Raw genomic sequence first — 12,313 nt, 5'->3', positions numbered from 1 at the left:
CTTCAACAATAATAATAATCTTCTCTTCATGCATGAAGTCTTCTTATTGATACGTACTCTATATTTTTAATATTTCTCTTCTTTTTTTCTCTCAATATATATATATATATATATATATATAATTTCTTGCATGATAAGTTTTCTCTTCCTTCGATTTTATTTTTTTATTTCATGATTTTACAATTTATTAGCTATAAAAGTTACTAGAATTATATTTAAAATTAGAAATGAGATTTAGTTGATTTGCATGAAACCCACTAATGATAATATAATTCATATTATATCTTCCATTAGTTTATACAATATGTCACATGCATGGTGCACAAAAGTTCATGATTTTAGTTTATAATATTAATTGAACTTAATTCATTATACTATAAGGTCGGTTGAGATCATAAACTTTCTTTTAGTTTTAGTTTAAAGTTGATTCAACTACTAAATATAATGAAAAATATTAATCAGTGGAATCAAAATTTTCAGTGTTGTCTTTGTCATACTTGCGTGGTTTATAATACGACCGAACGTAATTTATGGCATTTAATAAGTGAAAACATCAAAATTATAAAAACAAAAAAGTTAAACGATCATCTATATTTATATTATACTTACATCACCCATATTCTAATGTTTTTTTGTTTTACTATTATTAGAAATTAAATGTTATACTATATATATATATCAATAGAAAAGTTGATATCATGTTGGTTAATTGTTTATTTAGTATTTTTGAGTTATTTTATCTAATTGACGTTAAACAAGTTTTTTTTTTTTTTTGACATTTTTCATAAATTAGTATAGGTTATGTTAGTATTTTGAACTTATTAGAATTTAGTATAGTATGTGCCCAAAATTTTTGGTGCAATACTCATTCTATTTTATTAATTAAAAATAGTTATCAATAACAATCTTAATTACATTACCTTTTGTAAAATTAATTTTGAATTGGCCCTTAAAAAACAAAGTGGTTCTTTCCTTTGTAGACAAGATAGATGTAATTGCTCACATTCTAACTTATATCTTTCTTCAAATGCCTAATACAGAGATCATTAAAGTCTAATCAACAACAACAAAAAAAAAAAAAAAAAAAAAACACAATAAACGATACATTCGGGAATGATTATGTAAAAATTAAAATGATCGCTTTCGTTCATTTTTAGAACCTCTCTCAAAAAGTGCTTTTAATGATACATTTTTTTAAAAAAATTGATATATATATTATTGAGTGATTTTGAAGGCGTGTCTTATTGTGGTTTTTTTTTTTTTTAAACACTAATTGAGATGGAAATTGTGTATGTTAATTACATGAGTGTTATCCAATTTTTTCATTAAATCTTTTGACACGGTATATACTATATCTTATCTTATCAAGTAATAACTTCTCATACATATAGATAACGAAAATCTTAGCCAAAACTATACCTTTATATTTCTAGATCATGCAAAAGTGCATTAGAGATATTGATAATTCATTGTATCTATTAGAGCAACAAACAACATGGTATTGTCGCTTATAAAAGGCAAATAAAGCTTTGAAAGTTGGATCAAGTGAAAGAAAAGTAAAAAGAGAGAGAGAGAGAAAGAGAAGAATGTCATCTTTTTAAAAATTGAAGGACTAAACATGCATAACATACATAGATCAATAAATTTGTTTCAAAAGTAAAAAAAAGAAGTAGGGATGAAGTACTGAGTTATTTTAGCAGAAGAGAGATCAGGAAGAAAATGGAGTTCATGTGGGCTTTTAGAGATTGAGAATGTGAATATATATATATATAGATATATATATGAGATGTTATTGAAAGGTGCTATTCCCACATCATCCCATGTGAGTTTGCTTACTTGTTTTGGTAGGTAATTGGTTGCTTTCTTTTTGAGTTCCATCTCTCTCAAACCCATATTCATGAGAAAAAGAGAGATACCAAAGCAGTGTGGCCTATCTTGATTTCATGCATATGAAGATAATAACATTTAAACTTACCACAAAGTTTAGAGTGCTTTTTAATAGTACAAAAATAATGGTCTTATATTCATGATTAGATCATGATCACGGGAAAGATTGACTCTTTTCTATCATTTAAAAATATGTTATTAGTTAGGATTTGGACAAAAACTCTATAAAAAAACAGATTCATTAACTATTGTGATCCATCGTCCGTCAAATGGTTTGACTTGATCTCATTTCAAAAGACGAGATATGTGAAAAGAACACAAAATTTGACCAAAAAACCCTTGATCGAGTTGGAGCAAAGAAAAAAAAAAGTCGTCATTTAAGTACTACAAATAATTTAAGGAGGTTTGGGATGAGATTCATCGACTCACTTTTGTCATTGATCATTGTATCAATTTAAAACACATGCACTCGTTATTTTTCATTTGGAAAAAATTTCGTGTAGAACTTATAATTATTTCAGTTAAACCCTATAAACTTTGATAAGTGAATCGATTTAGATTCTTGAACAACCTTCTCGTTATTTTTTTTCTAATAAAGTTAGAAAAATAAAAAATTATTTAAATAACGCTTACATGAAAAAAAAAATGACAATTATTATAATACAAAAGTTGTTTGCATATACACATCCATTAGTTATTTATATATTACAATGACAAAATAATTAGTATAGCTTTGACTATAAAGAAAATAATAAATAACTATAGGGTTGGCTAGAACGCACATTCAAACTTTAAAAATGTCGATATTAACAAATTAACATGGCAACGTCTTAATTAACTTTACCAAAATTTCGATTGATATTTTTTTAAAAAAATTGTTCAAACAAAATATTTATAACTTAAATTTATTTCAACAAATTAACAGGATGTTAAGTATTTTTAAACATAATTAATTAATAAGTAATAATTTGTTTGAGGAGATCAATAAATATAAATATATATATATGTGCCACGTAGGAAAGTGACATCAGTCATTGAATAGAAACGTGGATAATGGTGGTTGATTAGGGACCAATTATATAGTGACACGCTGGCATTTTTGATGACTTGTATTTCAATTATCTTTGAATTTGTTTCATCATTCCCATCATTATTGCTTTTATTATAATTATTCACTTCTTCTTATCTTCTTAATCATTCTATTTGGTATTTTTCTAACTTTTACTTTAAATTAATTTTTTTCTCACATAATAAAAAAACCCTAAAATCCTCAAATGGTATGTATAAATTTTGTATTTTTCTAACTCTCTTTCTGGTTAGGTAGGGGGTTGCAATTAGTATTATTATTAGTATTATATTATTCTAAACTTTAATAATTAACAACTTTTTTTTTTATATAAATTAATAAACGACAAATTCTAGTACTTAAGTCAACAAACGGTAATTGTATGGATTGAGCGTAACATTACATAATTTTTACTTATTTTTATTTTTAGTATGCGAGGTCGGTAACCGACTAAAATGTTAAAAATATGAAAAATATGTGTGTGATTTTTTAAAAATTTGGTCACTTTATAGGTTTGCAAAATCCAAATACAATCCAATCATGTTGTGAACATAAAACAACTAAAAAGAAATTTACAAAATTCATTGGATTCCATGATACCAAAACAAAGATCCATCATTTTCATTTACTAATAGTGAAATGAAATGAAACAATTGGAGAGAGATATTTCCCCTCCCCCTCCATCATTTTAAACCACAAAAAAATCATCCATTGATTGAATGTTTTAAACCATCTTTAGTTTCTTTGTTTAATGATTCTGATTTTCAATTTTGTTTAGCTAATCTTTGGACTTTTAATTTTGTATTAAGAAAAGGGAAGAACTAAAAAGATAAAACTAGTAATTTAACCATAAAATAGCAACTCTTTTTCCCTTTTCTTGAATTCAACTTTCCCCTTTATCTTTTCTACCTCAATTCTTCTTCTTCTTCTCCCAATCTTCTTTATATATACTCATTTTCATATCCATTATCAGGACTCTCTTCTAACCAAACCCAAGAACAGAGTCCCCACAACAACACAAGGTTCCAATTCCATTTTCATCATCGGAAAACCCACATTACAAACAACAAAAGGGATACAAAATTGAAAACCCTTTTTCATTTCTTATGGACTTGTTTGCCATTTTCTTTTTCTTCTCTGTTTTCTTAACTCTCCATGGTAATTTCAATTCCAATCTCAATTCTCTGTTGCTTCCTTTCACCTTTTGGGTTTTGATTGTTCATGTTTTTCTAATTACTCACACTCACTCTGTTTTTTTTTTTTTTATTTTAGGGTCTTTTGGAGCTAAATTTACATTCGTCAACAAGTGCGATTTTACAGTTTGGCCAGGAGTTCTCTCCGGCGCCGGCAGCTTGAAGTTTGACACCACCGGTTTCGAGCTTCGAAAGGGGAGTTCGAGATCTTTTCAAGCGCCGGCGGGCTGGTCGGGTCGCTTCTGGGGTCGAACAGACTGCAGCTTTGATGGCTCCGGGCGTGGGGTTTGTAATACAGGGGATTGTGGGTCGGGGGAAATTGAGTGCAAGGGCGCTGGAGCAGCACCACCAGCAACTCTGGCGGAGTTCACTCTTGGATCGGGGAGTTCGCCGGATTTCTACGATGTGAGCCTGGTGGATGGGTACAATTTGGGGATGATAGTTGAGGGGACGGGTGGAACAGGGGCATGTGGGTCGACGGGGTGTGTGACGGACTTGAACAGGCAGTGTCCATTGGAGCTTAGGACGGAGAAGGGAGGGGCGTGTAGAAGTGCGTGTGAGAAGTTTGGGACGCCGGAGTATTGCTGTAGTGGGGCGTATGGTTCACCGGCGACTTGTAAGCCGTCGAAATACTCAGAGATATTCAAATCGGCTTGTCCGAGATCGTATAGCTATGCGTACGATGATGCCACCAGTACTTTCACTTGCTCCGGCGCCGATTATACTGTCACATTTTGCCCTTCTTCTCCAAGGTACAAGAAGATACCAATTTCATAGTTTCATACACAACCATTACATTAGTCTCTCCCAACTCTTATTCATTCATATCAATATAATATTTATCACATCTTTTAATTTATTTTACTAATTTTAAAAATATTTACTTTATACATATAGATTATTTTGATCTATTTTAGTTCCCAACTTTAAACAAATATTCATTTGTACCATTTTGTGAAGAACTTTAGCCAATACATACTATTTTCGTTTAGAATTTTACATGTGAATTTGTTTCGATAACTGTAGTACTTTTAAACATCGTTGTCATGACAAATAATAGAAGAAAGTAAAGTATGGGTAATTAATCCTTCACTTTTTTTTCTTTAAAGAAAGTACCAAAAATACTAAAAGAAAATATTCCAGTTTTATTATATTTCAAAAAATGTTTTAACGATTAAAATCATGAGGTATAGAGAATAAACTATCAACTTTTTTATTCGACTATGTTGAAATAGACATCCGGCTTTTTAATTTAACTTTTCAAAAGTTGAGAGAATAAAATTGATCTAAAAAAAGTAGTTGTTTTTATTTAAATTTAATAGTTGATTCTCTATACAGCTTAAAATCATCGACCGATTCGCCACCAAAGACGACGACGGGAACTACTGGGGTGGTGGCACAAACGACGATGCCACTACCGGAAAGTTCATGGCTAGTAGATATGGCCATGGGAGGCTCAACAAGAACTCACCAAGTTGATGTGTCTTTTCTTTTGTTTGTGTTAATATTTGGAAGCTCTTTGGTTTTCTTCTCATCTTAGCACTAAAATTCAAAGTCCCAAGAGAGGATGATTTTGGAGAAACAAATGGATTCAAATTTCATTATCTCACCAAAAGAAAACCCCCATAATTTCTAATCATTATTTTTTTTACTAAAACAAACCCATTTAATTTCACGTCTAAAAAAAAGGATAATTTTGATCCTAATTCAGTAGTTACAGTGATTGTTTTTCTTTCAAGATGAAGAATCTGTATAAACATCATGTCATTAAGTTAATTTAAGGCAAAAGTGAGAGAGTCAAATAACTGTACTGAAGAAATTACGTAATTGTTCATTCAAACGTATCTTTATCATTATCATTAGATCACACAGTTTTATATCTCTTTAATTACACATCACACACCCATAAAAAAAACACTGCTTCGACTTACACTTTCGTAACAAATGACAAAGTCGATAAAATTGATTAAGATTAATATTCTCCCCCTATAGTTTTTATTTGTTGGGTACAATTTATATGTAGGTATAGTGTTTGAGTAGAGGCTTAATCATTTTTTACATAGAAAGGCCAAAACACATATAGCTTTCATGATGGATTCCAATTTAACAAAAAGCATAGTAGGCCCCTTATAGCAATTATGCCATTTGATGTAGACCATTTTGTAAATAATATTCCATTTTTTCTTCTCTTCTCTTCTCTTCTTAACTCAAAGGGTGATTGATTAAGAATTGGAATCTTATATTCAATCAATGTTTAATATAATCAAAGTACTATTAATTAATTTTATTTGGCAAGGTTGCAACCTCACAATTCATTTGAGAATGAAAGATCAACCATAGCCTTTCTATCAACAAATCATGAACTAATCAACCCTAAGTTTCAAAACCTCAATTGTTTAAAATCACTTTTTAAATAACAAAAATCTCTAGATGTATTATATTATTAGAGAAATATTTACAATATGTAACAAAATTTCAGATTCTATCAATAATAGACACTGATATCTCTGTATTAGTGACGTTGATAGACAATATATATGTAATGTATTGCTATATATATATAATATTTGTGGTTTTGGTTTAAAGAAGAGCAGAGGAGCACTAGCTACCATTTTTTCTTTAAGACTAAAGATTATTGATTGGGACAAATATTAACACAATTCTTTTTTTCTTCTTAAAATGAAATAATTGACTTTGTTATTGAAAATTTTCTTTTGGGATAATATTCACTTTATAATTATTATTATACTAAAAATAGGAACAACAATAATAATTCTTAATTCTTTTGTATTTAAATTTAGTTTGTATTATTAAAAATTATTATATTTTAGAAAAAAATGTTAGCTATATGATTACTTTTTTAAAAAATGATATCATAGTTAGAGTAGATTATGTTATTGTTTGTGTATCGTCAAACACATATTCTGGAAGAATTGTATTAAGTCGATATCAATTGCACGTATTCTATCTAAGTAAAGGGTCGTAAAACAAATAAATAATTATGAATCTTGACTAATGAATGCTTTAGAAAGGTCAGAAAATCCTTCCTTCAGCTGCTATGTTTAATCATCGTTCAACTGCTCTCTCTCCTCATTTTAATTTCTTCACCTTCCCTTGTCCTTAGCAATTACTGCATCCATCACCTAAAACACTTACAAATGGAGTTCAATACTTTTGTTCTTTTGTCTTCTTTATGATTTATGCTACGACTTCTTTAACCTTTCTTCCATGCAGGATTGGAAAACGACGGATGCACCCACATTCTTAGTTTTAGAAATTTCAGAGCCACAGTTGATGAATCACCACACCAAGTGGAACCCCATTTGGGTTGTTAGCTATGAAACATCTAATAATGCTTGGTGGCTTCTTTAATTTCCTGACACCCCACTTCCTGATGGTCTCTGTTTTTGGTTAACATTATAGCCCACCATTTCGTTGCTGCAATTAATGCGATTGCTTCTGATGAATCCCATACTTGAGGAGACGGTTGAAATGGTTATTTGCAGATGATGGATTAATCGATCAGTCTAAGCTGCGGAAATGGAAGAAGAAGGACGATCCTTGGCCGTTACCCCCACTTGGGCTTTTGCCACAGTGGTCACTCTCATGGTTTCTCTTGGATTCTTCTTCCAAGGCACGTTGAAACGGACCAAAAAGGTGAAATCGATCCTGATTCTTTTTGGGTATTTGATGGTATCTTGTTTTTTGAATCTTTTGATTGTGAGACCCTTTTGTTCTTTTTTGCTAGTGGTTGAATAGGACGAAGAGAAAATCGTTACTTGCTGCGTTGGAGAAGATTAAAGAAGGTGAGAAATCAGATATATGGGTGTTTGATTTTGTTTCCTTTTTTGGGTTGATTTGTTTTGATGGTTTCTTGATTCGGTTTACGTTTATGGGTTTTGTTTTCTTGAGCAGAGCTGATGCTCTTTGGACTTCTTTCGTTGTTGATGGGTCACTGGATTGTTTTTGTTGCAAGAATTTGTGTCAAGTCATCTGTCTTGAGCAGCCGTTTCTATCCTTGTGCGTTGGAGACTGATCTGAAACGAGTTAGACATATTTTCATTGCAACTCAAAGCTTGAACAGTTCTGTTCCAAGGGAGCACAATAACGATGGGATACGAGAGTATTGTCCTGAGGTACTTCTGATAGCTTGCTTGATGAAGTTCATTTAACTTTAAGTTATTATTTTTTGTTTGATAACCATTCGGTTTCTTAATATTACGTTTATAAACACTGCTAGTCTACTTCTACTTGATAGTTTTTTTGCTCCGTTGTCTACTGTTTAGCGTTTTCAGAATCAAACCAAGTTTTGGGAACTTAAAAATAGTTTTTAAAATCTGTTTTTTCTTTCAATTTGTCTAAGAATTTAAATCTTTACGGCCCTCAGTAATTAGCTGCAATGGTTAAATTCATGTTAGAATAACTATTTGGACTTCTTGTTAGGTGAGCTAGTGGTGATTTTAACATGATGCTTGATCATAAGGTTCGGGTCAAGAATGGATTGAAAATTTTGTCTGTTATTCAATATGTTGTTACTTTGCTTTCCAGGGTCGTGAATCGTTTGCTTCATATGAAAGTTTAGAGCAGCTTCATCGACTAATATTCGTTCTCGGTGTCACCCATGTTTCATATAGCTTCATTGCCATTGCCCTGGCTATGATTAAGGTTGGTGTATCTCACAATCAGTCTGCCTTCCAATTCTTCTGTCTTGATCTTCATGACATCTTGGAGCTTGCTTTTTCTTTTTCCTTTTTGTGTGTTTGTGTGTGCGTGTCTTCAGATATATGGCTGGAGGACGTGGGAAAATGAGGCTAAGGCTTTGGCCATTCGAAACGCCGAAGGTAAATGAAATTGCACCTAACCATTTTTCTAGTTTCTAAGCTTTGGAACTTGTTTGAGTCATTACAAATGCATTGAAGAATTTGTATTGAATGTAATTTTGACTCTCAATTTTCATAATTTCAACTCAGAAGAATCTGCACAAGCACCATCAACTGGACCAAACATAAGGCGACTATCAACTTTTATCTTTCACCATACTTCTCATCCATGGAGTCAGCATAGAGTCCTTGTTTGGCTGGTATTTCTTTGTTTTCTTTTGAGCTCTTGATGGAGAAAAACCAATTTCCATAAAAGGAATATTTTACAAGTACTTGTTTTCAAACCTAAAAGAAAGTTTGAACTTCATTTATTCAGTTCTAATCTTCAGTCTTGAGTATTACTACTGCACTACTTCTCAAGCTCTCTCCTGCACTTGCTATTATCGAACTGATTATTCTTAAGAGGCTTACAAAGCTTCACAATCAAGTCAACCACTATCACTTTATTATGTTATCGAGACTCAAATCTCTGTGGTTTCTATCTTAATGATTCTAAAGCTAGTTATACTAACTTGCAGCTCTGTTTCAGCCGCCAGTTTTGGAGTTCTATTAATCGAGCTGATTACATGGCTTTGCGGTTGGGATTTATCAGTGTAAGTTTATTTTTTGATACTAAGTAGTTTTGGTGTTTCTACGTTTTCATTCCAAAATAATTACAATAATAATTAAGTTGATGATTAGAAAGCATAAGATAAATCCCGTTAGGGCTAAAATATTTGGTACTTTTTGCCATTCTGGTTTCTACTTTAAAGTGAGGAATCGGTGTTGGCGTTTACAAGGAAGATTGAATAATCAGAGGGCAAAAAAAGCACATATTTGCCTGCTGAGTGTAAGGATGATAGGAAATAACAATCGGGAAAAGTCTATATTTGTTAGATCAACATGCCTTTACCAATTTTCTAACTTCACTTTTTCTTTCTTTCTTTTTAATATTATTATTGTGATTACTTTTTTTGTTTGTTTTCTTTTGGAATGTAGACTCATGAACTTCCTATATCGTATGACTTCCACAATTATATGCTTCGAAGCATGGATGATGAATTTCGTGATATGGTTGGTATAAGGTTGTATACCGTAACTTATGCTATACTTCATTATGTGACTGCTCAATACGATAAGATTTACATGTTATTGAAAGACTTGGAAAGTGCTTTATATAGTAGAAAACAAAGCAAAAGCTGTTAATAAACTGCCTTACTTTTTGAAAAGCATAAAACCAAAAGTAAATAATATTACGTTTCAAGTTCAGAGTTCTTTAGGGTTAGTTTTTCTCCTGGTTTACCACAAGCTTCCCCGTTTCTGATGAACTAACCGGTATCACTGCTTCATCTGGATGTGCAGTGTACCACTCTGGATATATGCCATTGCTTGCATCTTCCTCAACTTCCATGGTAATGTTTGATCTCCCTAAACTTTAACTGAAAAGCTTTTAAAAGTTTCAATCTGTTCAGTAAAGCAAATTTCTTTTGCATCAATCTTACTGGGTCATCCAAACATGGAAATTTATATTTCCATTTTGATCTTACTTGTTAATGCTGACATATGATTTCTGACTGAACCATTCTTATTCAGGAAGCAACATTTACATTTGGCTTTCCTTTGTCCCTGCAATTGTAAGTTCTTTCCATTAATTTTTGTTTGGTTTCCATGTTCTGGTCCTCTCAATGATTCACTCTGACAATAATATACCATCTCTATTTTTATTTTTCCTTTGTTAACCAAAACTAATAGTTGATTCTGCTAATCGGGACGAAACTGCACCGGGTAGTGGTAAAGCTAGCTGTAGAAGTTGTGGATTCATCCCCAAGGGGATATTATTGTTTTAACTTGAGAGATGAGCTGTTTTGGTTTGGGAAGCCTAAGCTTCTTTTATGGTTGATACAATTTATATCCTTCCAGGTTAGTAAATAAATTTAACCCACTTTCTTTTAAAGTAGTACTTCATCTTGTAGTATATTTGTATTTCTTAGTAGCATTTTCTTTTGCAGAATGCTTTTGAGATGGCTACATTTATTTGGTCCCTGGTAAGTATTCAATGAAAGTGTGTTGTTTCTCTCAAACTTTACCCCCAAATACACTATAATTAGAAACTATAGCTCGTTCTATTTCCCTTCTTTACCAACTTTGATTTGATACTGTATTTTTTTCCTCTTACTGACTGAAATCTTAGCTTTCAGTGGGAAATTAAGGAGCCTTCTTGTTTCATGGATAACGAAACCTATGTTGGTATCCGCTTGGCGTTTGGGTATGTGACGTCTTCCTCTCGAGTGAAACATATGCTGTAACTGGTGTGAATTCTTTAGAAATCAGACACAACTTGATTGTTGTTCATTGCAGGGTTATCACTCAATTTTGGTGTAGCTTCATCACATTCCCACTCTATGTTATAGTAACTCAGGTACCATTGGTTTATCTTTCAACTCTCTCTAGTTTCAACTAACTCCCTCTCGATTTAAAGTAGTGTAAATCTGCTCGTCGTAGATGGGGTCAAAAGTCAAGAAATCACTTGTGTCGGAGAATGTTCGAAACTCACTTCATCAATGGAAAAGAAGAGTGAAGGCAAGGCCAGGTGCTTCTTCAACGGTTACACTTGCGGGTGCAACATCACTTTCATCCTCTGTTTTTACAATGGATGATGAGGGTGAAGTGACCGACGACTTTACCACGAACTGCTCGGAAGGAAGCACATCAAATGCTGCTCAATGCACACATTTCCCCCAGTTAATTCAGCCAGTTTTGTCAGATGACACGGAAGTAGAAATATCTGTTAGTTCTAATTCTCCACACATTAGTTCCAACAACAGAAGTGAAGGCAATGGGGATGGTTGAGGGCAGTGATCTAAAACAAAAGTTGTTGAATCTCTTTCCACTGCAGTTAAGCCTACTTTTGAGCTTATGTTATGATTGAAACTCAAAATGAGATTTCACTCTTTTGTTCAATATCAATGAGTATTTATGCATCATTTGTTCTACTTCCCTCCAAAAATAATGTACCAATTAAATTGCTTACCGAAAACACCTATTTAAAAAAATTAATTTAAAAAAAGAAGAAGAAAACAAATGGATTATTTAAAACTTTAACTATAGGTTTTTTGTTTCTCAACAAAACCATTATCTCAATAAGATTTTCTGAGAAGTATTCATATAAAAATTATTTTGAATAAATAAATCTAAAGTTGAATTAGATTAACGACGTTTAAAATAATAAGAGCATAATTTTAAAGTTTATCAATGCTACTATCAGAAGTATATCAAGGCCTATCAATATCTATTACGGATAAAATTTG

General features: G+C 31.8%; 2 protein-coding genes across 5 annotated transcripts; both read left to right on the top strand.

The window, feature by feature from the left end:
• The first annotated feature begins 3,785 nt into the window (after positions 1–3,785).
• LOC101216581 (thaumatin-like protein 1) lies at positions 3,786–5,999 on the top strand. Its single transcript, XM_004146096.3, has 3 exons — positions 3,786–4,111; positions 4,226–4,898; positions 5,485–5,999. The coding sequence occupies exons 1-3, from the start codon at positions 4,060–4,062 to the stop codon at positions 5,684–5,686; spliced, it is 927 nt and encodes a 308-aa protein (XP_004146144.2). The 5' UTR covers positions 3,786–4,059; the 3' UTR covers positions 5,687–5,999.
• Positions 6,000–7,132: 1,133 nt separating this feature from the next.
• Positions 7,133–11,998, top strand: LOC101217051 (MLO-like protein 4). 4 transcript variants are annotated; one of them, XM_031882550.1, is made up of 15 exons: positions 7,133–7,803; positions 7,895–7,952; positions 8,062–8,282; positions 8,695–8,811; positions 8,927–8,987; positions 9,120–9,226; positions 9,545–9,619; positions 10,005–10,090; positions 10,368–10,417; positions 10,599–10,639; positions 10,758–10,925; positions 11,000–11,050; positions 11,204–11,271; positions 11,364–11,424; positions 11,508–11,998. In XM_031882550.1, exons 1-15 carry the CDS (start codon positions 7,687–7,689, stop codon positions 11,853–11,855), a joined length of 1,629 nt encoding a protein of 542 aa, XP_031738410.1. In that variant the 5' UTR covers positions 7,133–7,686; the 3' UTR covers positions 11,856–11,998. The 4 variants fall into 4 exon arrangements, with proteins under 4 accessions (XP_031738410.1, XP_011650287.1, XP_031738409.1 ...); XM_011651985.2 differs by having other exon boundaries at positions 7,144–7,803; positions 11,015–11,050; XM_031882549.1 differs by having other exon boundaries at positions 7,146–7,803; positions 9,117–9,226.
• The last annotated feature ends 315 nt before the right edge of the window (positions 11,999–12,313 follow it).

The sequence above is a fragment of the Cucumis sativus genome, chromosome 3 (genome assembly GCF_000004075.3).
Source record: "Cucumis sativus cultivar 9930 chromosome 3, Cucumber_9930_V3, whole genome shotgun sequence".
Lineage (NCBI taxonomy): Eukaryota > Viridiplantae > Streptophyta > Magnoliopsida > Cucurbitales > Cucurbitaceae > Cucumis > Cucumis sativus.
This window is presented reverse-complemented; position numbering and strand designations above follow the sequence as displayed.